The sequence below is a fragment of the Leuciscus leuciscus genome (genome assembly GCF_965113295.1).
Source record: "Leuciscus leuciscus genome assembly, chromosome: 2".
In the NCBI taxonomy this organism is placed as follows: Eukaryota; Metazoa; Chordata; class Actinopteri; order Cypriniformes; family Leuciscidae; genus Leuciscus; species Leuciscus leuciscus.
Window position 1 is genome coordinate 50405301 of NC_138726.1, and position 25222 is coordinate 50430522.

A 25222-nucleotide genomic window follows, 5' to 3' on the forward strand; every position below is an offset into this window, starting at 1 on the left:
TGTTTCAGGCTGATGACACCAGCACTACAGTCAATTATACAACATATCACAAACGTATTTAACCTTTAGAAGGCTTAAGGAATAAAACTGGCAGAACACAAGTTTAACTTTCACCTTGTCTATCATGCATTTAGCAGTTGTTTGAAAGTCATTTTTAAATGGCAAAATTTACCACATCAAATGATTACAACACATGCCTTAGTTTGTATAAAAAAACCTAGGACATGAATTTACAATAATACAGTATGTACAATGGACATCACCTGTGGAAATCAACATCAAACTGCTGTTGATATGAGCTTAAGCTGTATGACACCTGATATATTTCTTTCAAATCTTTTCTCTTGTAACATCTAAAACAGTGTGGAAGATGTGTTATATCTTCCATTGATTATGATTAAACAGTACATTAGATATAAATGTTAATGGTTAAAATGATTTTATGCTTAGAAATACAATTTGCCTGCTTTTTTGTTTCATACTGAATATGTGATTTATTTTTTTACATTTTTAATAATAAAAATATATAATTCAATACTAGTGTTTAATTTGTCAGAGGTCAGATGTCAGGATGTCAGATACCATGAGAAAACATAAATAATCAAATAAATAAATGTCTTAATCATAGCATATTAAACCTCAATGTTCTTTACTCAAATGAAAGCTCAGCGCTGAAACAATTTGGGGTAAACTGCAATTTTATTAAATGTACACACAATGACAGGAAATAAGACCTTGATATTCACATATTGTGGACTTATTGCTGCTGTCATTGTACGGATCATACTATATTGCTTAAATTATTGTACTATTTCTTGTGTAACAAATTAGCTCAAAAGGGAAATATGTATAATTAATTATAACAAATTATAATTAATTATAAATATTTCGATTAGTTTTAGAATTGACTGTAGCAGAATTAATAGTACACTGTAAAAAATGAATCATGAGTCTTGTAATTTTCATAAAAAAAAATGTAGGTGATCATTAAAAATATTATGTATATTTTATTAATAAAATTGTGGCTCAGTTTTTGTTGAAAATATTGAGAACATTTCACTAATAACACCAAGAGATGCATTTTCCTAATTTTTTCAAGGAAACATACACAATTTTAAGGCTTGAATTGAGGAACTGATAAACCTCATAAAATTAAGGAAAAGGGGCTACCTAGTTATTTTAAGAGAATTAGCTCATTTATGCGGTTTTATTTAGAGACACCATTGTTTGTTCCCAGCATGCTTTGCACGTGGCTGGAAATGGAGAGTAAATCTTGAAATAAAGTGTTATTTCATGTGTTTTCGAGTAAAGGGAAACATCTGTTAATGTTTAATGTTCAGGTATGTTTGACATTTGAAAGAGTTTCTACTATGTTAAAGTTTTGATTGTTACCATTGTGCTGAAGAGTAGGGCTTATGGTTAGGTTGTGAATAACTGCAATTTTTTAATTTACTGAAGCATATTGTTTTATACATGTAGCAATAACTCTGCTAATGATAGTGCAGTAACATGTTTGATTCTGTGCTGTCCTAGCAGCATACAGTCTAATTTTAAAACAATATATCTCATAGTTAAATATAAACAGGTCATATCCATTCACTTGACTTCACACAATTTTGAGAATAAAAAATACTTAAAATAAAAAAGCACGTTTCACTAAAAAAAATTAATTCATTATGTCTAAATAAATTAGGCCATTTTACATGATTTATTCAGGTAGATTTCCATGAATGAAATCAAGCTTAATTACTCAAAAATAGTATGTGTAATATTGTTACCATAATTTTTTTAAGTAAATAGCAGTAACATTTTTTACAGTGTACAATTATTGAATCAGTTCGTTCAATGAACAGCATAATCAATTATCAATTCTAGGAAATAAATTATCTTCCTGGCCAAGATCAATATGTTTAAGTGACTTTGATTTTGTGAGTGACAAACACAGAGAATGGAAGCTTTAGCGTAAATTCTGCCAGGAAGACTCAATCGTTACGTCACTTATTACTTTCTCATCTAACCAATCGTGCTCTAATTCTAGTAGTATAAAAGATTGGTATTTACACATGTCTGAGTTCGGAGATGCTGATGCCAACATTCACCTCCATCCTCCCCACCACCACCAGGATGGTCTATTCCCATTCCTCCCGGGGGTCGCCTGCACCCCGCCATCGTCTTCAGGCAGGAATTGCAGAATCCATTAAGATCCAAAGAACTTTATATCACAATACTTGCTTGCTGGGCTGTTAATAGATTTATGCTTTGTTACATCATTTTGCCTCCCGAGTCTTTCTGGTAGAACTATAAAGCGTGGATATAATGGTTTAATAAACAAAACTATGGGTAGGCTACACACACAACTAAACTAAGCAAAGATTATATACAGAATAAAGAAAGTAAAGAAAAGTAAAGAAAGAGAGAAGAGAAGAGAAGAGAAAAGAGAAGAGAAGAGAAGAGAAGAGAAGAGAAGAGAAGAGAAGAGAAGAGAAGAGAAGAGAAGAGAAGAGGATGGCAAGATTACAATCAGTTAACCACAACGTACGAGAAACATTAAAGAATCAGGGTCACCTTAAAAGGGGCACAATAACTTATAAAGGCTTTAAATATGGGTACTTGCATTGACTTCTGTTGCTGAACAAGTCCAGATGCAGTGAATTCTGGAAATTCTTGATGATTTTGTCAGGAGTGTGCTGAAGTGTTCATTTGGGTTCTTCTGGGTGGTCCATGTTGAATCCAATGAAGGTAACTTGAAGATAAAGTTGCCGGAAGGAGACAGGAAACGTAGTGTCTCAAAAGAGATAGAGCGAAGATCTGAACTGTCAGTTCACACACATTTGGTGAGGTGACCAATCAAAGATGTTCGGTAGAACGTCTTTGTTCCATCTTATCCCTATTTGCATGTTTATGGTGGCATGGAGAATTTGTGCAGTTTTTACACGAAGGTAAAAATATTATGATGCATTTTATCATAACATCCTATACACTATAAATTATGAAATGTAAAGAGGTTTCTTTTGATACCAAGAACGTCTAGGTCTATCCCAATCACTTTCAAGTTGTAACAGAACGAGCCAATGGACATTGGCCAGTGAGATTTGCATGTCGAGTCACACCTACCCAGACATATGGGTATAAATAGGACAGTTATTACTCACTTCATTCATGTTTGCTGAGGAGCCGAGACAGGATCCCGGCCAATCAGCAGTGGTTCAGGGCTGTGGAAGGAGGGACGTAACGTCTCCATTACCTCCTTCAGGGGACGGGGGTTACATTAGAAACCTATTTGTTCCCATTCAGTCAGTCACGTTCGACGTTACGTCCTCGAAATGCGAACTCCACGCCTGTGGCGAATGAGGATGTGGCTGAGAGTGAGTAAACAGAGCTTCCTGGGGCCAGTGGCGGAACAGAAATAAATGCGTTCACCGTCTCATAGGACAGAGTTGCTCCCTCCATCTCTGGGCCACCCGTCTCAGGACCGCTTTGCTGCACAATTGGAGAGTTTAGGGGCAGGATGTGCTTTATGGCCTCAATTTCCTTTTGTAGTGCCGAGAACTGCTGGGCAAATTTCCTCGACAGTGTGGCCGGAGAGACCGGCCTGGGAGATGGGGGCGCTGAGAAAGCGAACTTTGTCGGCGTCCTTCATCTCAGCCAGGTCCAACCAAAGATGTCATTCCTGAACATCCAAGGAGGACATTGTCTGGCCGAGGGCCCACGCCGTGACTTTCGTCACCCAGAGGGTGAGGTCAGTCGCCGTGCACAGCTCCTGCAACAACCCTGGCTTAGAAGTACCCTCGTGCAGCTCTTTGAGAGCTTTTGCCTGATGAACCTGCAAGATGGCTAAGGCATGCAGGGTGGAGGCAGCCTGTCCAGAAGCAGAGTAAGCTTTAGAAGCAAGGGCTGCTGTCATCTTACCTGCCTTGGATGGGAGGCGTGGACAATTCCACAAGTGCACCGCAATTGCATCCTTCACCTGTGGAATGTCCACGTAACCCTTGGCGGCCCCGCCATCGAGGGTAGTGAGAGTGGAAGAGGCAGAAGAACGGCTTCGGGCAGTAAAAGGTGCCTTTCACGTTTTCTGAACCTCCTCATGCACGGGAAGAAAGGCACTGGAGTGGTACCCAGGAAACAATCATCCAACCACGAGCGCTTGGAACACGGTGGAGGGTTCCACTCGAGCCCAATAACAGTGGTCGCCCGGGAAAGCATGGCTGTCAGCTCTGAATCAGCTTCTCCAGAGGACAAAAGCCCACTCCCCGATACAGCGTTCAACATCCGATCCTCATCCGAAGCGCCGAATGAGATACAAGGTGCCTCACGTGAGTGACCCACACCAGCATTCGGCAACTCAATGGCACATGGTATGCTAGAGGAGTGGGAGGTCCGTGGGGGCAGACCTGATGGAGAGGCTACCCACTGTAACCCTCAGGTCTCCCAGAGTGCTAACCAGACCCGCACCGCTACTATGAGAAGCGGCGGGGGGATGGGTAGCAGGGGCTCGTACCTCCGTGAAGAAGGAGAGTCGCGACTGCAATGCCAACATGGAAATGCTCTCGCAGTAAAGGCATGCACCATCCACAAACGCTTTATCAGCATGCGGTTTGCCCAGGCATGTGAGAGAGCGATCATGGCCGTCAGATGAGGTCAGGAAACGGGCACATCCAGAAACACACAGACTAAAAGACATTTTGAAAAAGACGCTGATCGTCCGTGATCGCATTGTTGTACAACCGCTCGGCTCCGAAGCAAAAATTTTATAAAGTGAGTAATGTCTGTCTTATTTATACATGTACTGTATGTCCGGGTAAGTGTGACTCGGCACGCAAATCTCACTAGTTAATGTCCATTGGCTCGTTATGTTACGACTTGGAGGTGATTGGGCTCCTAGCCGAGACCCCATGACATCAGTCATTTAAACGTGACTGACTGAATGAGAAAGATGGGGATTTGAAGACATTAAATCAGTATTTGAAGTTACCCTAACATAACTAAAGAATCATTGGCTAATATAACATAGGAACATTGTCTTCCTTAAATATTAACCCATCTTAACATGGGTTAAATCCCTATTCTTGAACCCATCTTCTACTGAGCTTCTACTTAACACTTCAACAAATAATTAAAATCACAATAACAGGCTAAAAGGACTGACAAGGTACTATTATATGTTTAATGGATATATATTTTTAAGATAATAAGATTATATATTTTACCTCATCATAGCTAAAACTACTGTAACTTTTTCTTCGGCCTCAACTTTTCTAAGATGTTTTTTTTTTTCTCTAACAATGGAAAGCAACTTGCAGTGGTTGACTGTTTGAATGTTGTTTCTGTGGTTTTGATTCAAAGCGTGCTGTTTAAAACAGAAAGAGGTCAGTCTTGTGGGTAGGAAACTGCTTTAGCCATGAAGTGCATGTGTCACGCTTACATGTGCATGCAAACAGATCTCATAGTTCAAAGTGTGTGTGTGTGTGTGTGTGTGTGTGTGTGTGTGGTTATACTATACAGTATGTGTATATATATACAATATATTGCAATTCAAAAAGTTAAAAGCCTTACATATATTAATTAAAATGAGACACTTCAAATACTGAAAATGTATCCGCTGACATTCACCCCAGTGACTCTCACTCTATAGTGATCAGTTTCTTCCTGCCTCTCATGCGACAGGAAATGATGCAGCTCATCTCTGACAGCTAGAGTCACATCCTCTCCTTATATGGACAGAGTCTGAGTCTGCGGTAGGTTTGATAGTGGTGTAAACAAGGCCCAAAATGATAATGTGTTTTGTGAATGAAATCCAAATAGTGAGCCTGTTAGTGGGCAAATTATACATTATTTCTGTGAACACAATATAGCTGAAGTGCTCTTATCTCTTGGATCTGGTGTGTGGGTTGTGTGTATAGTCTTTTATGATGGCTTGGGTACTTTTGTGGTTAAGAATCAACTCAAATGTCCACTTTACATCAGATCATCAAAGACTTATGAATACATTCACTTTGAAACATAACTTAAATTTAAGCAATATCTGAACATGAGATTTATTTAAGGCTCTTTAAAAATGAACCAGTTGAGATGAGAAGCATCTTTTTTTCTTCTTTTTTTTTATATTGCATTATGAAACGCTCTCGGTTACTAACGTAACCTCGGTTCTCTCTAGATGAGGGAACGAGTGTTGCGTAAGCTAGCTTACGCTACGGGAAAAACCCTTTTCTCGAGAATACTGAAGCCAAAAAATTATCCTTCATTTTTGCATAAGTTTAAAACGCATTGCTGCATAAGCAGACCTAGGCAGAGCGGCTCGCGCGCCTATTGGTTGCTCAGCAGCAACTTGCTGCAACCTATCCAGGACCTGCTCGTGACGAAGCACCAATGAGGGCGCGGGCGCCCGTGCGCGTCACGTCCCGCCAGAATGGGCGTGGCTACAGGCTATAAAAGCAGGCCCGTGAGGTTGTTCTCTAGTTTTTCAATCTGAAGCGAACCAGAAGTAGCACAAGCACGGCAGGGTTACGCAACACTCGTTCCCTCATCTAGAGAGAACCGAGGTTACGTTAGTAACCGAGAGCGTTCTCTTACGAGAGTACTCTCGTGTTGCGTAAGCTAGCTTACGCTACGGGAACCCAATGTAAAACGCCGTGCGTGCTAGAGAAGGTCCACATGCACGTTCCCAAGGGCATGTGCCCGGGGACAAACATAAGTGGTAATATCTGGGCCGATGAGGGTTGGGCCCAGGGAGAGATAACCATTCCAGGGTGTGGGAATGGGTGCTCAATACAATAGAACAGCCAGGTACATCCGTGGGCTGAACTAAGAATGATAACACTGCCTGTCAGCCACCTGAACCCGAAGGACAGGTGAAAAACGATCACAGACAGGAAGACCTGGTCTGACGATCTGGAGCCTGTGTATAACACAAACCACACACAGTCTGTGTCGATCTGCAGCGAGAGCGAACAGAGCTAGTATGTTAGACTGACAACAGTTTAGCCTGTAGGGCAGGCACCTCCAGGTTATAAAACCTGATAAATGTAGACGGAGAGGCCCAGCCCGCCGACATACAAATATCATGGAGCGAGACTCCGCGAGACCACGCCCACGACGAGGCCATGCCTCTGGTGGAGTGCGCTCTGACGCCCAGAGGGCAATGAAGGTTCTTAGACCTATAAGCCATAGCGATAGCGTCAACTATCCATCTGGACAGGCTCTGTTTCGATGTGGCTAAGCCCTTAGTGCGGCCACCGAACGAAACGAAGAGCTGCTCTGACTGCCTGAAAGCATCAGACCGTTCGAGATATATTCTCAGCGCCCTGACGGGGCAGAGAAAATTCACATCGTCCTCACCCTCAGATCTCGGAAGAGCTGACAGTGAAATGATCTGTGATCTGAACGGAGTGGAAAGCACTTTGGGGACATAACCGTGCCTCGGTTTAAGGATGACTTTAGAGTCATTAGGCCCAAACTCCAAGCACGAAGCACTCACAGAGAGCGCGTGAAGGTCGCCCACTCGCTTAACTGAAGCGAGAGCCATGAGAAAAGCGGTCTTCAGTGAAAGATACCGCAAATCCACGGACTGAAGGGGTTCAAAGGGTTCGCCCTTCATGGCTTCCAGGACCAAGGAGAGGTCCCAGGCTGGAACCAGAGGGGGCTGAGGAGGATTTAACCTCCTAGCTCCTCTTAGGAACCTAACAATGAGGTCGTCTCTACCCAGTGACCGGCCATGCAAAGGTTTTGTAAACGCCGCAATGGCCGCCACATACACTTTGAGCGTGGAGGGGGACCTGCCCTCGTCCAAAAGCTCTTGCAGAAAGGAGAGAACCTCTGCAACGCTACAGCGCTGTGGGTCTAAGTTTCGGGCCGAGCACCAGCCGGAAAACACTGACCATTTAGAGGCGTAGAGCCTTCTCGTAGAGGGTGCTCTAGCCTGAGTAATTGTGTTCAACACTGCCGCTGGGAGGTCAGCGGGTACCCGTTGATGGCCCATGCATGCAGGGCCCATAAGTCGGGGCCCGGGTGCCAGATCGCGCCCCTGGCCTGGGAGAGGAGATCTTTCTCTCATCTTTGATGTATGACACCACTGACATGTTGTCCGTGCGGACCAGAACGTTGTGGCCTTTGAGGAGGGGGAGAAAGTATCTCAAGGCATTTTCGACCGCTTTCATCTCCAGACAGTTTATGTGTAGGTGCCTTTCTGAGGCTGCCCACAGACCAAACACTGGTCTGCCCTCGTAGAGGGCGCCCCAACCTGAGTTGGATGCGTCTGTCGAGATTACTTTTCGTCTCGAAGCCATGCCCAGATCCACTCCTGACTGATACCAGTCTGCCGCCTTCCAGGGATTCAGTGCTGTGACACAGTTCTGAGTTACCCTGAGGCGAACGCGGCCAGCGGACCATGCTCGCAGCGGGACCCGCGTCTTCAGCCAGTGCTGCAGCGGGCGCATGAAAAGCAAGCCCAGCTGAAGCACTGCCGAGGCCGAAGCCATAAGACCCAGCATCCTCTGAAAACGTTTGAGAGGAAAAATGCTGCCGGTCCTGAAAGCTGCAGCTGAGCGCTGAATCTGCAGCGCGCGCTGTGACGTCAGCCGCGCTGTCATTGACACAGAGTCTAAGTCTGTTCCCAGAAAAGAAATTCTCTGGCTGGGAGACAGTAAACTCTTGGTCCAGTTGATTTGGAGACCCAAATCCCGTAAATGGTCGAGTAACAGAGCCCTGTGCGCTATTAACTCTGACTCTGACTGGGCTAGAATAAGCCAGTCGTCCATTCGCATCCCCCGTTGTCTCAGGGGAGCGAGCGCTGCATCCATGCACTTCGTGAATGTACGGGGTGCTAAGGACAGACCGAACGGTAGGACAGTGTACTGATAGCTCAGCCCCTCAAAGGCGAATCGCAAGAAAGGCCTGTGATGGGGCGCTATTTGAATCTGAAAATATGCGTCTTTCAGATCCACAGAGATAAACCAGTCCCTCGGGCGAATTTGCGCGAGAATCTGACTGGTCGTGAGCATTTTGAACGATCTCTGCATAAGGGCTCTGTTCAGCCGTCTGAGATCTAGGATGGGTCTGAGACCGCCATCCTTCTTTGGAACGAGGAAATATCTGCTGTAAAAACCATAGACTGTAAAAAAATATGGACGTAGTGTCCGTGACGTCACCCGTAGGTGTCTGAAGAGCATTTTTGAAGCCTAAAGTAGGCGGAGCCGGCCGTCGCCATCTTGGCCTTGCGTCACTCCCGGATAACAGAAAATGGGCAAAGAGGCGGGGCGTAACGGGCTTTGGTGGAGCTGAGGAACCTAGCCTGGCTATCTGAAATCACTAGCTCGAGCCTCGACATGATCGAGTTAGCTGATTATGTAAAGCCAATTAAAAGTTCCTATTTTTGCCCTTCGAATTATAATAGTTAAAAGACATGGCTACAAGTGAGACTGTGTATTGTGATTCTGTAATATTCTGCTAGTTGAAAATGTATTATGCACTAATATTTCTTCGAGAGTGTGTGTGTGACAGTGATTTATGTGCATAGGCTACATGTCAGTCACTCTTTCTTATGGTCCGTCAGCGCGGCATCGCTCAAGTTCGTAGCTTATTCAGTCCATTTTAAATTCTGGTCTGATTTTGGCCGCTTCTCAAATGAGTTAAACCATAGATATATTGCCTTTAAAGTGCAAGTAAATGCGCTAGAAAATCCGCGCTCATTCATGTGCATTTATAGCACGGACGGAGAAAGCGCCGACGCCTGCAGGATTTCATCTGACGGCATAAACATATTATAATCTGTTCCGTGAGAGCAGAACGAACGAGCCTTTATTGACGTTTTTAAATTTGAAAACTCCAAAAAGCAACGAAATTGTCAGACATCCATTAGTGCATGTTCACAGAGGAAAACAACTGAAATACAGCTCTGGTTGTTCTCTCGAACGATACTCGACCACGACGACAGAATCAAAAGCCGTGGGCTTTGTACCCAAGTAATGGGTGTATTAAATTGTATGAAATAATCCCGAAGAAAAGCACAAACACTGCAGAGAAGGCAAGTTCAGCAGCTAACATTTACTGAGGTGAAGTGACGGCTAGTAACAGCAGACAAACGGCTAGCATTGACATCAGCGACAACCATAGACAGTATAAGAAGGCGACAACCCACCTGTCACTCAAGTGGCCACAGCCACACCCTTAAATTTAAATATTAATCAACTAAACGGATGAGTTATAAAAAAATGCACCCCCCTCACAGTTGTTATGAAGGGCAAAATTAGCTGTATAGACCAAAGCCACATAGAGATCCAGGCTGTAAACATGTTTTTTTTTTCTGTAAAGTTGGTAATTTTAACATGGGGGAGATACAGATTTGACTCACTTCTGCAGCCAGCCCAAGCGGCCAGTCAATGAATTGCAGTTTAACTCACTTCCGTGTTGGTTTCAAGAGAGAGACGGGGAGGTTGCCGCTTGGTAAAAACCTGCCTCGCTCAGTGTGTAAGGGACGGCTTCTACGGCTCGTTTCTCCAACAGTTTCGCAATCTCGGCGCGAAGTAGGTGTGCTACTTCGTTGTTCACCGTGGTTTCGACCCTGGCTCGAAAGCGAGGGGGTCTGCGAGCGAACTGTAGTGAATAGCCTCGTTCTACCGTGTTCAGTACCCATTCTGACACGCCCGGCAGCTCCCTCCACGCCTTTATGTGAAAAGCTAGAGGGAGAATAACGCGCGGGCTGTTGTCGCTGTGTGTGTGTGGCACATATCTCACAGCGCCTGAGAGAGAGCGCGCGCGCACACACATAACACAGCTCGTGTCTGGTAGAGGGTGATTTACACACGGGACACGTTTTGTGTTTATTGACGGGGGCTCTGAAAGAGTGCTTATCACAGAGCAGCCCGTGTTTGTGTGTAGGGATGAGCGCTGTACAGCGGGCACCTTTCCCACATTCAAAACACACACGGCGAGAGCCGAGTTTATGGATATGGGCCGTGAATGAGTGTGAGTCACTGAGTCGGCCGTGTTTGTATGTAGGCGCGAACACTGTGGGGTGGGCACATGACCTACATTTATAACACCATCGGCGTGAGCCGGAAAAACAGACAGAATGCTCTTTCTGTGATTTATTTGGGTGGCCGTAAAAACGGCCTTTGGGTACAGGCGAGCGTGTTGTGTAACGGGCTCGTTGGCTGTGAAATACACATCTCCAGTCACCTCTGCTGAGGGAACTGTGAGAGCGAGGCGCGCTGATTTTGATGGCGGTCCGGCCGCAGCGGGACTCGACCATCTTCGTCTTCCTAACGCGGTCAGGAAGACTTTGAGGGCTCTGCCTTCAGCACAATCTTGGACCGGGGTCCCCTAGGGGGAGGCGGTCTGTGGCGGCTGGAAGAGCGTGAGCGCTGGGAATCCCTCGGCTGACGGCGTTGTGAGGCTGACGGCGGGGGAGGCTGTGGCGCTGATTTCCGGTTGGGCGGCTGTTTAGAGCGACCCGTAGCGGAACTGGAGCGCTTCGGCAAGAAATGCCGCATAGCCTGGGAGGTTTTCTGAACCTCGGAGTACCGTTCCGAAAACCCCTTGACAGCCGGGCCGAAGAGACCGGATGGCGCCACGGGCGCGTCGAGGAAAGTGGCTCTGTCGGACTCCTTCATGTCGGACAGCGTTAACCACAAGTGTCTCTCGGTGACAGTGAGAGACGCCATATTCCTCCCGATGGCCTGAGCAGCGGACTTAGTGGCTCGTAGCGCTAAGTCGGTCGCGCTCCTGAGGTCATTAAAATTCTCAGGGTTCGGGCCCGCCTCGTCCAATTTACGGAGAAGGTCGGCCTGATAGACCTGAAGCACGGCCATTGTGTGAAGTGCGGACGCGGCTTGACCGGCGGCGGTGTAGGCGCGACCGATCAAAGCCGAAGTAGTCCTGCAGGCTTTGGAAGGCAGTGAAGGGTGAGACTGCCATCCGGCGGAAGGCGGGCAGAGGTGCGTGGCTACCGGTTCCTCGACCGGAGGAATGCAGAGGTAGCCCTTGTCTTTCGCGCCGTCTACTAGAGAGAGCGTCGAAGAGACAGTAGAACGCAGCCTGGCAGAAAATGGCGCCTTCCAGCTCTTAGTGAGCTCCTCGTGGAGCTCCGGAAGAAAGGGGGCAGGCCTCGTGTGAGGCGTCGAGCGGCGGCCTGGCAGAAAGCAACCGTCCAGCCTGCTGGGTGCAGGCTCGTCAGGAAGCGACCAATCGAGGCCGAGGTCCTCCACGGCCTTGGTAAGCAGGCGAAGAAGCTCAGCGTCGAACGTAGACCGCACACCGCTCGATTCCTGAAGAGAAGGGGCGGGGTCCGGAATGGAGCCCGACCAGCCTTCGCAGTCAGAAGCCAGGATAGAGCAGCTGTCCCCTTCTGCGTCATCTCCCCCAGACTTGATATCCACAGCGGGCGGCTGGCCGGCCGTGATAGAGGTGGGGGATGCAGAGAGCGATGCACACGGGGAGAGATCCGGCATGCAAGCGCTCGCGGCAGATGCCTCCGGTGTTCTCTGTGAACGGCGCTTTTTACGGCGCGGCCCAGAAGAGAGAAGCGGAGGGGCGGGATCCACGCTGAAAGATGCCAGGCGAGCCCGCAGGGTCGCCATAGACATCGCTTCACATTCCGGGCAGCCGCCCAGGGAAAGCGTGTGGTCCGCGTGTGTCTGTCCCAGGCAGGAAACGCACAGGATGTGGCGGTCCCCGTCGCTGAGATCGGCTCGGCAGGAGCCGCATTTCTTGAAAAGAGGCATTTGCAACAACGCCTCGCTCCTTTAGATGCAAGCGTGTGTAACGTAACACGCGGTAAAGAAAAGGATATTCGGCGCCGGATAGCGCAGCAGGAACGGCAGAGGAAGCGGCGAGATGGCCGGCTTGAAGCTCGTCCCGCTGAAGGCTCTTCGACGGCGCAGCTTCTCCGGAGAACAGCGAGGTGAGTGTCCACTTCGCTGAAGAGTTGAAAAATCAGAGAACAACCTCACGGGCCTGCTTTTATAGCCTGTAGCCACGCCCATTCTGGCGGGACGTGACGCGCACGTGCTTCGTCACGAGCAGGTCCTGGATAGGTTGCAGCAGTTGCTGCTGAGCAACCAATAGGCGCGCGAGCCGCTCTGCCTAGGTCTGCTTATGCAGCAATGCGTTTTAAACTTATGCAAAAATTAAGGATAATTTTTTGGCTTCAGTATTCTCGAGAAAAGGGTTTTTCCCGTAGCGTAAGCTAGCTTACGCAACACGAGAGTACTCTCGTAAGAGAACATTAAATATGCATTTCATATATCCTGGTTCACTGCTTTGTCAGATTATGATCAGTTTGCATGTGTTTTATTCAAGTGTTTAACTTCTGAAAATTCTGTTTGTGCATTAATATGAATATGAAAAGATTAATGTTAGGTCATGTTTTATTTCAGTGCAAAATTAGTTATTGTGTCTCTGTCCTTGGTGCTGAAATTACAAATCTGTGTCCCATACACTTCTGACTTTAATGATTTAAGGCCTAAAAAAATGCACACAGCACTGGTTGTCATGGTTGAGATTTAAGTCTCTGAAATATTATGGGCAATAATAATTTTAAAATGAATAAAAATGTGTTGTGTCTACTGCTACCTCACCCACAAAAATAACCACTGCATTAGGCCATTTCTTTCAGTGAAGAGACTCATTTCCTGTTTTTGTTCTTATGATACTGACAAAATAATCATTAACCACATTTATATACAGATGCTAACCGTTGTTACAGTATGTGTACCTTATAGTTTTAATATGCAGTAGGCAGTTTATCAAATGTCATACAGAATTTCTGGTCTGTTAATCGTTGTCTGTCTACAGTACATAAATAAGGCTTTTTTTTTTTGTGCAATGGAAGGGTAGTTGGGTTTTAACATGTTGTGGTTTTGTTGCAGCAACAGGTGTGAAAAAAGACGTGTGAAAACAAACAGAAACGGAGGACAGGGGTCAGTCTCACTGCACTACACAGTGGCATATGCAATCATATTTATTTTAACTTCAAAAAGCAATTCTTGAAAAAAGAAATTCTTAGCATTTATGAGATTCAGTTACATTGTAGGAAATGTGTCTGTGATTTTCAGTAAAGCTGTTTTAAAACACTCTAGTATGTATCGGGAAAAGGTACTTAATTTGTGAAAATAGCTAAATATCTGATAATATTTTTTATTGTAGTCTTCCTTATTATTTCCACATGTTTTAAATTTAATGATCAACTTTTTGGGGGAAAATAGTATAACTCCACCACAGCATCAGTTGATTGGCTGCTGTCACAGAAGTGGTTTTCACCAACTTCAAAACCCTTTTCAAATGACCAATCAGCTTTTACAGCCGTGTGAATAAAAAAGACAGAAGTGTATACGCACCTCATTTGTTTGAAGCAGAGATTGAAGGACACATGGTATATGGACAGTCTACTGATCTGCCTCTATTATATACCTGGCGTGAAAGGGTTGTTTTGGGCTTATTCGTATTTTGTTTTTGTTGTTTTTTTCCCCAGCGGAATTTAAAACATGAGGACAATTTTGGAAGACAAGTGATCATGAGACATTATTTAATCATTTTGTTCTTCTCAACAATAAATATACTTGAATTCTTTCCTATTCAACAGAACTCCATTTAATGTCTATTTAGCAGAACTCTGTCAATTAAATGTACCTGCTTGATTTTGCAGTCTGCTCCTCTGCTGTGTCCTCTAATGTGGATGTTGTTCAGGAAGATGTAAAAGTAGTTCGAGCTGGAGAGGATGTGAATCTTACTTGCAGCTTTTCAACGCTTCTGCAATCAACAAAAGCATGGTTTAAACAGACGGCTGATGGAAGATTCATACAAATTGTGTCTTTATATTTAAATCAACAACCCAGCTGGAATAAGGACTTTGAGAAAATGAGTCGTTTTAATGTTTTCAAAGGAGATGATCATTTTAATCTGATCATTTTACAGACAAAGCCTTCAGACTCAGCAACATATTACTGTGTCGTCGCATCATATTACAGCATTGGAATGGGTGCAGGCACTAGACTAATTTATGAATGTAAGTTTCACTGCTTGTTATTTTAGCTTTGTTTGATTTGTGGCAACTGATTTTTTTTGTCCTTTTATGTCACTTTTCAAGCTGCACACACAACTCTTCAGCAGTCTTTGATAGACACGCTTCATCCAGGGGATTCAGTGAATTTGCTGTGCAGCATCTTCAGTGAGAGTTGTGCTGGAGAACACAGCGTCTACTGGTTCAGACAAAGCTTGGGAGACTCTCAAGGAGTCCTTTACACCAAAGGAGAGAGAAATGGTCAGTGTAAGAACAGCAGTGAGTCTCAAACGCAGAGCTGTGTCTACAATCTCCTCAAGAGCAACATCAGTGACTCTGATGCTGGGATTTACTACTGCGCTGTGGCCGCATGTGGAGAGATACTGTTTGGAAAAGGAACTCAACTCAATTTTAGAGGTAAGGTTTTTGGAGAAATATTGAATTTTGCCATGCAGGATAATTTAAATCATATTATGGGGGGAAATAATACCAATGCACTGATCTGTTAGCAGTGTTATCAATATGAATTATGTTTTTTCAGAGAGTGATGTAAATACACCCCTGCTTGTTCTTGGGATTTCAAACATCATATTTTTTACTTTAACTGTTTTTCTTGCCATAAAACTATGCCAGAATCGGAATAAAGGTAAGGTTTCATTTTAGCACACACTGATTACACATACAGTATTTGTATTAACACATGTTCATGAAAATATTTTATTTGATTCCCTTTTTAATTAAATGTTTTTCTTATTCACCCACAATCCACAAACCTCAAGAGAGTCAAGTAAGTTTCTAGTTTTATGTTTGAGATTCAAATCATATATTTATTAATTAGAATCATAAAGTAAGTCTTATCGCATGCAAATGATTATGCTAGTGGGTCTAATTTTTTGTGACAATGTCTTTGATGTTTGTTTCTTTTTCCGCATTATTGTAGGGTAAAGACATTCAGAGTTATGCAGCTCATAATTCTTTCATTGCAAATGGACTCAAAGTAAAGATTACTCAAGAACACTCTCTGGTGACATACAGCATGTATAGTGAAAGAATGCCAATAATCGCAAAACAGAAGTAACAGTTTCCCATTCAAGCCCAGTTTATGAGGTACAACATGTTTTGCTTTATATTTTCATTTCATTACAGTAACAGTGTGTATACATACCAGATTTGCAACAATTAATGTCACATCACAAGTCTTTTTTCATATTGTTCTGTATTTTCATGACCTTTTTATCATGTTATTTGAGTTTTACATATAGTTGGTTGCATGTACATATGGTCATTTATATAGAATAGAAACCAGATAGTCTTGTCTGTATATTAACTTAAACTGTACTTAAATTATATGGTGTTTTTAATACTTGAAAGTATCTAAATTAAGATGATAATTTCTGAAAGCACATGCCGCAAATTCCTTTTGTAGTGCAAATGTAAAACATGATTTTTAGCTTACAAAGTAATTTTTCCTAAATGGTGTTATGTGTAAAACAATGCATGTTCTGTGATATCTACATACATGGCTTTAATGTTCCCCCAAAAAATGTAACAATGTAATATAGGTGTGGATTCACGTTTCTATTGTGCAAGTAAATAACTAAAACAAAGTCTGCTTTATCCATTATTGTTACTGTATCTTGCTGTATGTCTCTTTTTATAGTGTCAGTGACAATGTGTTACATTATCCAAACAGATTCTTCCTTTAGCAAAAATTAAATTTCATTTAAACATTCCACTAACACATTTAACTAAAACACAAACTGACATTAGTCAGTGTTCTCTATTGATTGCATAACATATTTTGGTTTATTTTTTATTGACTTTATGCTAGAGTACTTATTTTTGAAATGCGAAAAATGTACAGTCACTTTTTTTTCAAAAACATTACTGTAGACAACTAACGTGAAGTCATATTCTCTATATAAATCATTAGTTATGCCTAATTATGTCTTCTGAAAATGTAAAAATGCTGAAAGTTTTCTGTGATGGGTAGGTTTACGGTTAGGGCCAAGAAACTGTCATTAGCTCTCAGTATAAAAACCATTATACCTATGGAATGTCTCTGTCAAACTCATCTCCAAGAAATAAAGGCCTGCAGAGATATTGAAGCACATCCATGGTATGTATGGATACGAAATACATGCTGTTTTTTATAGTGGGAAATTCTCAAAGCCAGCAAAGCCATCTGCTGGTGTAACATGTGCCCAAATAAATGAATAACTTATTTTAATTCTCATTTATTTCTATGTACAGTATTTACTCACTTACTCCTGATACTGTGCAGACTTCATCAGTGTATTAACAAATAATCCCGATAGGTTCATCCAATCTATTTTTACCTGGTGTAGTCCTTGCATAATTCAACTTTTATGTGCGTAATTAAAATAAACAGTATGTGAGGTGTTCTATTTTGTTTTTCCGGATTCATATTCTTCCGGAAGCAGTGCTTCACACTGGATGTTATCTCTCGTTGCAAATGCACAGGTCGAGTCTAATAGAAACAAAGTCCCTCATGACCAGGATGACTCCGGGTCATCAACTATTTAACCCATGACTTCCTGAAGACTGTCCCTATAATTTTCTCATGTGTACATATTGCAGGTCGTGGAATATTATAATACAAATAAAAAAACATATTTGAAATCCGTTCTTCACAGATGAGGATTTTGCGCATAGCAATGGTAGAAGGATTTTTAGGTGAGTCACTACCACCACTAACAGGTAAGCGTAAAAATACTGAAGCAACTGGTGCCTCTGCTGGCAAGAGATGTACAAAGAGCAAAGCTTTGCCTCCACGAACCTGCTAGACAACATTACAGTTGATATAGTGCTACTGGTTTTTTTTTATTATTATTTTTTTACTTTTACTTTATTTTTATACATTTTAACAAATTACAACAATGAACTAAACATTCCTTGACAACCACGGTGGCCCAAAGAAACAGAAAAGAAAAAGAAAATACATAAAGCACTATACAATAGTAGAATGAAAGTATGAATAGTATATATATATATATATAAATAAATATAAATATATATATATATATATATATATATATATATATATATATATAAATATAAATATATATATATATATATATATATATATATATATATATATATATATATATATATATATACAGTGGGTACGGAAAGTATTCAGACCCCCTTAAATTTTTCACTCTTTGTTATATTGCAGCCATTTGCTAAAATCATTTAAGTTCTTTTTTTTCCTCATTATTGTACACACAGCACCCCATATTGACAGAAAAACTCAGAATTGTTGACATTTTTGCACATTTATTAAAAAAGAAAAACTGAAATATCACATGGTCCTAAGTATTCAGACCCTTTGCTGTGACACTCATATATTTAACTCAGGTGCTGTCCATTTCTTCTGATCATCCTTGAGATGGTCCGACACCTTCATTTGAGTCCAGCTGTGTTTGATTATACTGATTGGACCTGATTAGGAAAGCCACACACCTGTCTATATAAGACCTTACAGCTCACAGTGCATGTCAGAGCAAATGAGAATCATGAGGTCAAAGGAACTGCCTGAAGAGCTCAGAGACAGAATTGTGGCAAGGCACAGATCTGGCCAAGGTTACAAAAAAATGTCTGCTGCACTTAAGGTTCCTAAGAGCACAGTGGCCTCCATAATCCTTAAATGGAAGACATTCGGGACGACCAGAACCCTTCCTAGAGCTGGCCGTCCGGCCAAACTGAGCTATCGGGGGAGAAGAGCCTTGGTGAGAGAGGTAAAGAAGAACCCAAAGATCACTGTGGCTGAGCTCCAGGGATGCAGTCGGGAGATGGGAGAAAGTTGTAGTAAGTCAACCATCACTGCAGCCATCCACCAGTTGGGGCTTTATGGCAGAGTGGCCCGACGGAAGCCTCTCCTCAGTGCAAGACACATGAAAGCACACCTGAAGGACTCCAAGATGGTGATAAATAAGATTCTCTGGTCTGATGAGACCAAGATATAACTTTTTGGCCTTAATTCTAAGCGGTATGTGTGGAGAAAACCAGGCACTGCTCATCACCTGTCCAATACAGTCTCAACAGTGAATCATGGTGGTGGCAGCATCATGCTGTGGGGGTGTTTTTCAGCTGCAGGGACAGGACGACTGGTTGCAATCGAGGGAAAGATGAATGCGGCCAAGTACAGGGATATCCTGGACGAAAACCTTCTCCAGAGTGCTCTGGACCTCAGACTGGGCCGAAGGTTCACCTTCCAACAAGACAATGACCCTAAGCACACAGCTAAAATAACGAAGGAGTGGCTTCACAACAACTCTGTGACTGTTCTTGAATGGCCCAGCCAGAGCCCTGACTTAAACCCAATTGAGCATCTCTGGAGAGACCTGAAAATGGCTGTCCACCAACTTTTACCATCCAACCTGACAGAACTGGAAAGAGGAATGGCAGAGGATACCCAAATCCAGGTGTGAAAAACTTGTTGCATCTTTCCCAAAAGACTCATGGCTGTATTAGATCAAAAGGGTGCTTCTACTAAATACTGAGCAAAGGGTCTGAATACTTAGGACCATGTGATATTTCAGTTTTTCTTTTTTAATAAATGTGCAAAAATGTCAACAATTCTGTGTTTTTCTGTCAATATGGGGTGCTGTGTGTACAATTATATGAGGGGGAAAAAAAGAACTTAAATGATTTTAGCAAATGGCTGCAATATAACAAAGAGTGAAAAATTTAAGGGGGTCTGAATACTTTCCGTACCCACTGTATATATATATATATATATATATATATATATATATATATATATATATATATATATATATATATGTATTAGGCTATGTATAGACTTATGTATAGTGCTTTTCTGTTTCTTTGGGCCACCGTGGTTGTCAAGGAATGTTTAGTTCATTGTTGTAATTTGTTAAAATGTATAAAAATAAATATATATATAAATAAATAAATAAATATATATATATATATATATATATATATATGTGTGTGTGTGTGTGTGTGTGTGTGTGTGTGTGTGTGTGTGTGTGTGTGTGTGTGTGTGTGTGTGTAGCCCTGTTGAAATTATCTATATTATTTTCTTCAAAATATATCTTTGTTGTTTTGTTTATTTGATTTATATTGTATATCTGTATTTCTCACGTGTAAGTGTATAAAGTTCGTTTAATGCTCTGATTGGGTATTTCACATGTCAGTTTGGTTTGGAGAGCATTGTGATAGGCCAGAGGGGGCGGGAGGAGAGAGTGAGAAGAGAGGGGACGAAGAAGAGGAGATAGAAGGAAAAAGTGTGACGCAGAGTGTGACGCAGTTACAATTTGAGTATTCTTTTGTTCTATTAATAGTAGTGAGTCTATATAATTTCGTACAGAAGTTAAAGTGTTGATCTCCTACTTTAGTTCATCATGAGTGCATGTAGTACACACTCGCGAATGTGACGCACTTGTTATTCACGAATCACGAGTGATTTGGATGACCGGAGACTGAGCTCCTCCGGCTACGTTGGATTTCATCACCAGGTAGCGCTTCAGGTACCCGGGATTGCCTGTCAGTTCCCCTGGCCTCGTTGGATTCCCTGATCGGGACCGCACGGCGAGTGTTGAACGTTTTGCTCGGTGCAGCAGTCTTTCTCCTTCCTGGCGCTCTCTTTGTTGCTCCATTTGTCGTGGGACTATGATGATGTGAGCATGACGATCGTGACATTACTTTACATTATTGTTGGCTCTAGTAAGAGTGAAGCGGCGATTTTTTATTTTTTCCGCCCCACCGCACACGAGCGTCGTTCAGGCCTGCAACTCATCTTATTTGTTTACTTTATTGGGACTATTTTTGTCAGTTTTATTATTATTATTTTTTTCAAAAGTCTGGTCCCAGTGAAAATTAATAACTGTCTGAAAAGAAATGTAAAGTGATGTGAAAGTGTTGAATATAGCCTGCTCCATCCATTTAATTTTGAGTAATGCAAAGTTATTTACTGTGTTTGATAACTGGTTTTGGAGGTTAATTTCACTAATCTTCCAGTAAAAAGGGAAACAATTTAGTATTTCAAATTTGGTATTTATTCATGTTTTCTTATTACATTTACGTTCTGTGATTTTGAAAGCTTTTATTCACTTTCCCTACAATATACTACAAATACTTCAGTAATGAACCCAGAGCACTCTAGCTATTGGAACATAACCTATAGAGTGCTACATATATATACACAACGGAATAATTAAAAGTTTCACACCAATCAGTTCCGTCAAAGTCCTTTTAGGCAAGTCGTGCCACTCGGCCGCTATCTTGGCAACGCCTCCGGGCGCGATATTGTTTTTCACAGGATGGTAGGGGAAGACTCATGAATATTCAATAGGGAAGTCATCCCTGATTGGTCTGATGACCTACCCCTAACCCCACCCCTAAACCTACCCGCCACTGGGGGTCTGATGACCTACCCCTAACCCCGCCCTAAACCTACCCGTCACTGGGGTTAAGACCAATCAGGGATGACTTCCCTAATGATTATTCATGAGTCTTCCCCTACCATCCTGTGAAAAAAAATATCGCCCTCCGGGCAGCTATTTCGGACTAACAAGACCAGGCTCCTATCTAAATGAATGGGCAGAGAGTCAGAACTGCACTTTCACTGGTCACCGGGACATAAAAACTGCATGTTAGAAACAGCAGTAAAATATGATAAAAATCGCTGAAAAAGTTTGATGACTTTGCCCCAAAATAAGGTTTAAAACGCCTTTTCCCCCACAGGTTATACTTTACTACGCATGCGCAAGGGTTCACGACACCAACTTAATTTACGTCTCTATCCAGAATGCCGGTGTTGTGCAATAATCAATGTCAATATTGTTCTCCATTATTTAAATATAAGCAGGTTTGCACTTTATCAGTAATAACAATGTATTGTATAGATCAGTTGTTTTAACTATTCATTAACATGAATCGGTTCAAAGGAGTCATTAGTTTGCGAATTGGACGTGTCATACGGTTGTGTGATTATCCCAGCAGTTAGGACATGGACATCCCACAAGGTTAGTGTCAACACAGAAAACATTACATCACTGGATAGGTTTTTTCGTTTATTTAGAGAGTAATTTTATGTCAGCTGAATGTGCGGAACGCATTTCAGAGAAAATAAGGCAACGTATTTTAGCACAATTCACACCCAGCGGTAATTCAGGAAAAAAAAATCTCTGAATGCTCCACATGAAACTTTGGTCTTCCGACCTTTTACCATAATGTCGTTTTTGCGTGCGGGAGAGAGAGCAAGACAGCGCTTAATTTGGAGACGGTGAAGTCTTATTTACACTTTCGTCTGGCTCCGAAGAGAGAGAGAGAGTGCGCGCGCGCGACCGGGGCTCTCTCTCTCTCTCCGCTGTCGCAAAACCTCAACTGTGCGCATGCGTCAGTGGAACCAGACGATAGGCTTAAATGTTTCCCGGCTTGACTTTTAAAAGCAGATGATTGGCTTTCCAGCGGGAGGGGCGGGACATGTGCATACAACCGCCATCTTTGCCGTTACGGGTTTTCCTTATATAGTTGTATTGAGGATTGAGGAAGTGGCATGTCTCTTATATAAATTGTCTCTGGTTCCGTTCACCCTCAATGCCTCAATATATATACTAATAGGTGTCCACCTTTGTATGAAAGTGTCCATTTTCATTTGGAGTTGGGCAGTCATATGCATTCTATAAATAGAAAGTTTTTCTCTCCATTGACTCATTTTTGGTGGGTGTGGTTTCATCCAATTAATTGTAATGGTTTTTCGTGCACATAATAGGAGGACATGCAGAATATATCTCTGGTCTTGACTACAAAAATCTTAGGGTATTCCTTCAAGCAAAAAATACAAGGGAGTAAAAGGCAGATCTACATGCATAATTTGCATAATCTCATCCTTAACCCCTTGCCAAAATGTAAATCATTTTGGACATTACAAAAATATGTGTGTGTGGTCTCCTACCTTCCCACACTCCCTCCAACATTTATCTGCTTCTGGATTATCCACAAATTTTGATATCACCTGTGGTGTTCTAAAAAACCTGATTTTTGTTTTCCATTCAAACTCTTTCCAGTTATGACTGTTTATGCCCTTATGACATCCTGTGCATATGTTTAACCAAGTCTCATCCTCTATGATCATTCATTTCAAACTCCCACTTTGTCTTTATATGGAACGTATTAGCTGTTGAATCAAGCAGTAGTCTGCTATATATATGTGCGACATGTGCTTTTTATGTAATTGGTGTTGTTTGGTTATTGCAATGAAATACTGTTCCACATTAGTCAGGGCTTTCTTAATTATTTCCCTTTCCTTATGATTTGTAATATAGTTTCTTATTTGTAGGTATCTGAAAAAAATCATTTGATGATAACAAACTTTTCTTTAAGATCAGAGAAAGAGTGCAATGTACTTCCGTCAAAAAGCTGATCAATCATGGTAAGACCCAGATAACTCAGGGTTATCTGCTATTTTCTGAACTGTTGAACTGTTGTCCACACTCTCAGAGTTTGCTTAACCCATATTTTTGTTATTTTCATCTTTTTCTGAGATTGAGGTGTCATAAAGGCTAGTATTGACAAAGGGGAATTTGGTACAGAGCTCTGTTCTATGCTAACCCATCCTGTTTCAACATCGTTGTTAATCCATGCCACTGTCGATGCTAGCTGGGCAGCCCAATAATAATATCTTAAATTAGGGAGACGCAGCCCTCCTCTGTCTTTTCCTAAAGTCAATGTTTTTAATTTTATTCTGGGTCGTTTATTCTGCCATATGAACTTTGATGAGAGTTTTTCTAGCATATTAAATGTAGTTGCAGGAATCCATACTGGGAGGGATTGGAATAAAAAGAGCAATCTAGGCAAAATATTCATTCTTATTGTCTCAATCCTACCAAACAGCGAAAGTGGCACTTCCCACTTTAATAGATCCTTTTTAATGGTATTAATTAGTTAATTATAATTTGCCTGATACAACTGTGAAAGTCTAGGTGTAATGGTAACTCCTATTTGAATCCCTGTTTAGACCATCTAAAATATGTTCTATCGTTTAGTTTTACGGGCCAGACTCCAGTGATCATAAGTGCTTCTGATTTGGTTGAATTGATTTTGTATCCAGAAATGGATTCATATACTTCAAGGCAATCAAGGAGAGCTGGTATTGATGCAATTGGATTTTCAATAAATAATAGAATGTCATCTGCATGCAATCTTGTGACTGTTTCCCCCATAATCAGTTATTCCTTGTATATACTGATTACATCTTATGCTCTCGGCCAAGGGTTCGATACTAAGTGCAAACAAAACGGGGGACATAGCATCTCCCTGTCTTGTTCCCCTCCCAAGATCAAAAAAACTCTGAACAGTGGGCGTTCACCCTAACTCTTGATTTAGGATTATGGTAAAATGTTTGTATCCATGCATCAAATGTGTCATGAAAGCCCATATGTGTCAATGTTTGTTTTAACTATGTCCAATCCAGTCTATCGAATGCCTTCTCCGCGTCTAAACTAAGTAACATGGAAGGGACCTGTCTCTTTCCTGCAATCATCTGTATGTTCAGAGCTCTCCTAACATTGTCGGCACCATGACGTCCACTAACAAATCTGATTGTGGTCAGAAACTTGGTCTGGTTTCACTAATTTTCTGATATGTTTTTGAATCCTCTCTGCTAAAATTGAGGTTAAAATTTTTAAATCCTGGCAAAGGAGGCTTATGGGCCTATAGGCTGAACACTGAGTGGGATCTTTCCCGGCTTTATGGATAACTGTAATTACTGCCTCAGCCCATGACTTTGGAGGATCTCCCTTCTCTAATGCATAATTATACATTCGACACAGAATTGGGGTTAATTCATTTATGAAAGCTTTATAAAATTATCCCGGGAAGCCATCTACTCCTGGCGATTTGTTATTTTTAAGTTTGCCAATACTTTTCTGAATTTCTTCCTCTGTAATGGGATTAACCATTGCTTCAGACTCCTCTTTCGTCAATATATTTAATTTAACAGAATCCAAAAAGGTTTTAATTTTTCTTTCCTTGTTTGGCTGTTTATCCCCTTCGTATAGTTTTTTATAGTAGTCTTTAAATGCATCTGCAATTCCTTTAGGTTGTGATGTTATAATACCCGTATTTGGATGTCTAATTTTAGGGACAACTCTACTAGATTGGGCTTTGCGTAGTTGGAAAGCAAGCAGCCGACTTGCTCTATTACCAAATTCATAATATTTTCTGCTTGTATACCTG

General features: G+C 42.0%; 3 protein-coding genes and 1 long non-coding RNA gene across 4 annotated transcripts in view; all 4 read left to right on the plus strand.

Moving 5' to 3' along the window:
• LOC309488163 (uncharacterized protein) overlaps positions 1–129 on the plus strand; it is a 120662-nt gene extending 120533 nt beyond the window's left edge. Inside the window, exon 13 of the mRNA XM_082156229.1 lies at positions 9–129. Coding sequence (XP_082012355.1) covers positions 9–62 — 54 coding nt within the window. The 3' untranslated portion in view covers positions 63–129. The remainder of the gene's footprint in view (positions 1–8) is intronic.
• Positions 1–25222, plus strand: part of LOC309488272 (uncharacterized protein) — a 99585-nt gene that overhangs the window by 69855 nt on the left and 4508 nt on the right. The gene's annotated exons all lie outside the window — the stretch shown is intronic.
• LOC309488418 (uncharacterized protein) lies at positions 14480–15707 on the plus strand. Its single transcript, XM_082156627.1, has 3 exons — positions 14480–14998; positions 15080–15409; positions 15534–15707. Exons 1-3 carry the CDS (start codon positions 14617–14619, stop codon positions 15653–15655), a joined length of 834 nt encoding a protein of 277 aa, XP_082012753.1. The 5' UTR covers positions 14480–14616; the 3' UTR covers positions 15656–15707.
• LOC309488558 lies at positions 15712–16616 on the plus strand. Its single transcript, XR_014202182.1, has 2 exons — positions 15712–15779; positions 15933–16616. It is a non-coding gene; the product is annotated as an uncharacterized lncRNA (long non-coding RNA).

Bases quoted from the DNA above. Each gene is read 5' to 3' on its own strand.
- LOC309488418 (XM_082156627.1), top strand. From the start codon at position 14,617: ATGTACCTGCTTGATTTTGCAGTCTGCTCCTCTGCTGTGTCCTCTAAT. The intron at 14,999-15,079 runs GTAAGTTTCACT...TCACTTTTCAAG, and splicing joins CACTAGACTAATTTATGAAT to CTGCACACACAACTCTTCAG. The intron at 15,410-15,533 runs GTAAGGTTTTTG...ATGTTTTTTCAG, and splicing joins AACTCAACTCAATTTTAGAG to AGAGTGATGTAAATACACCC.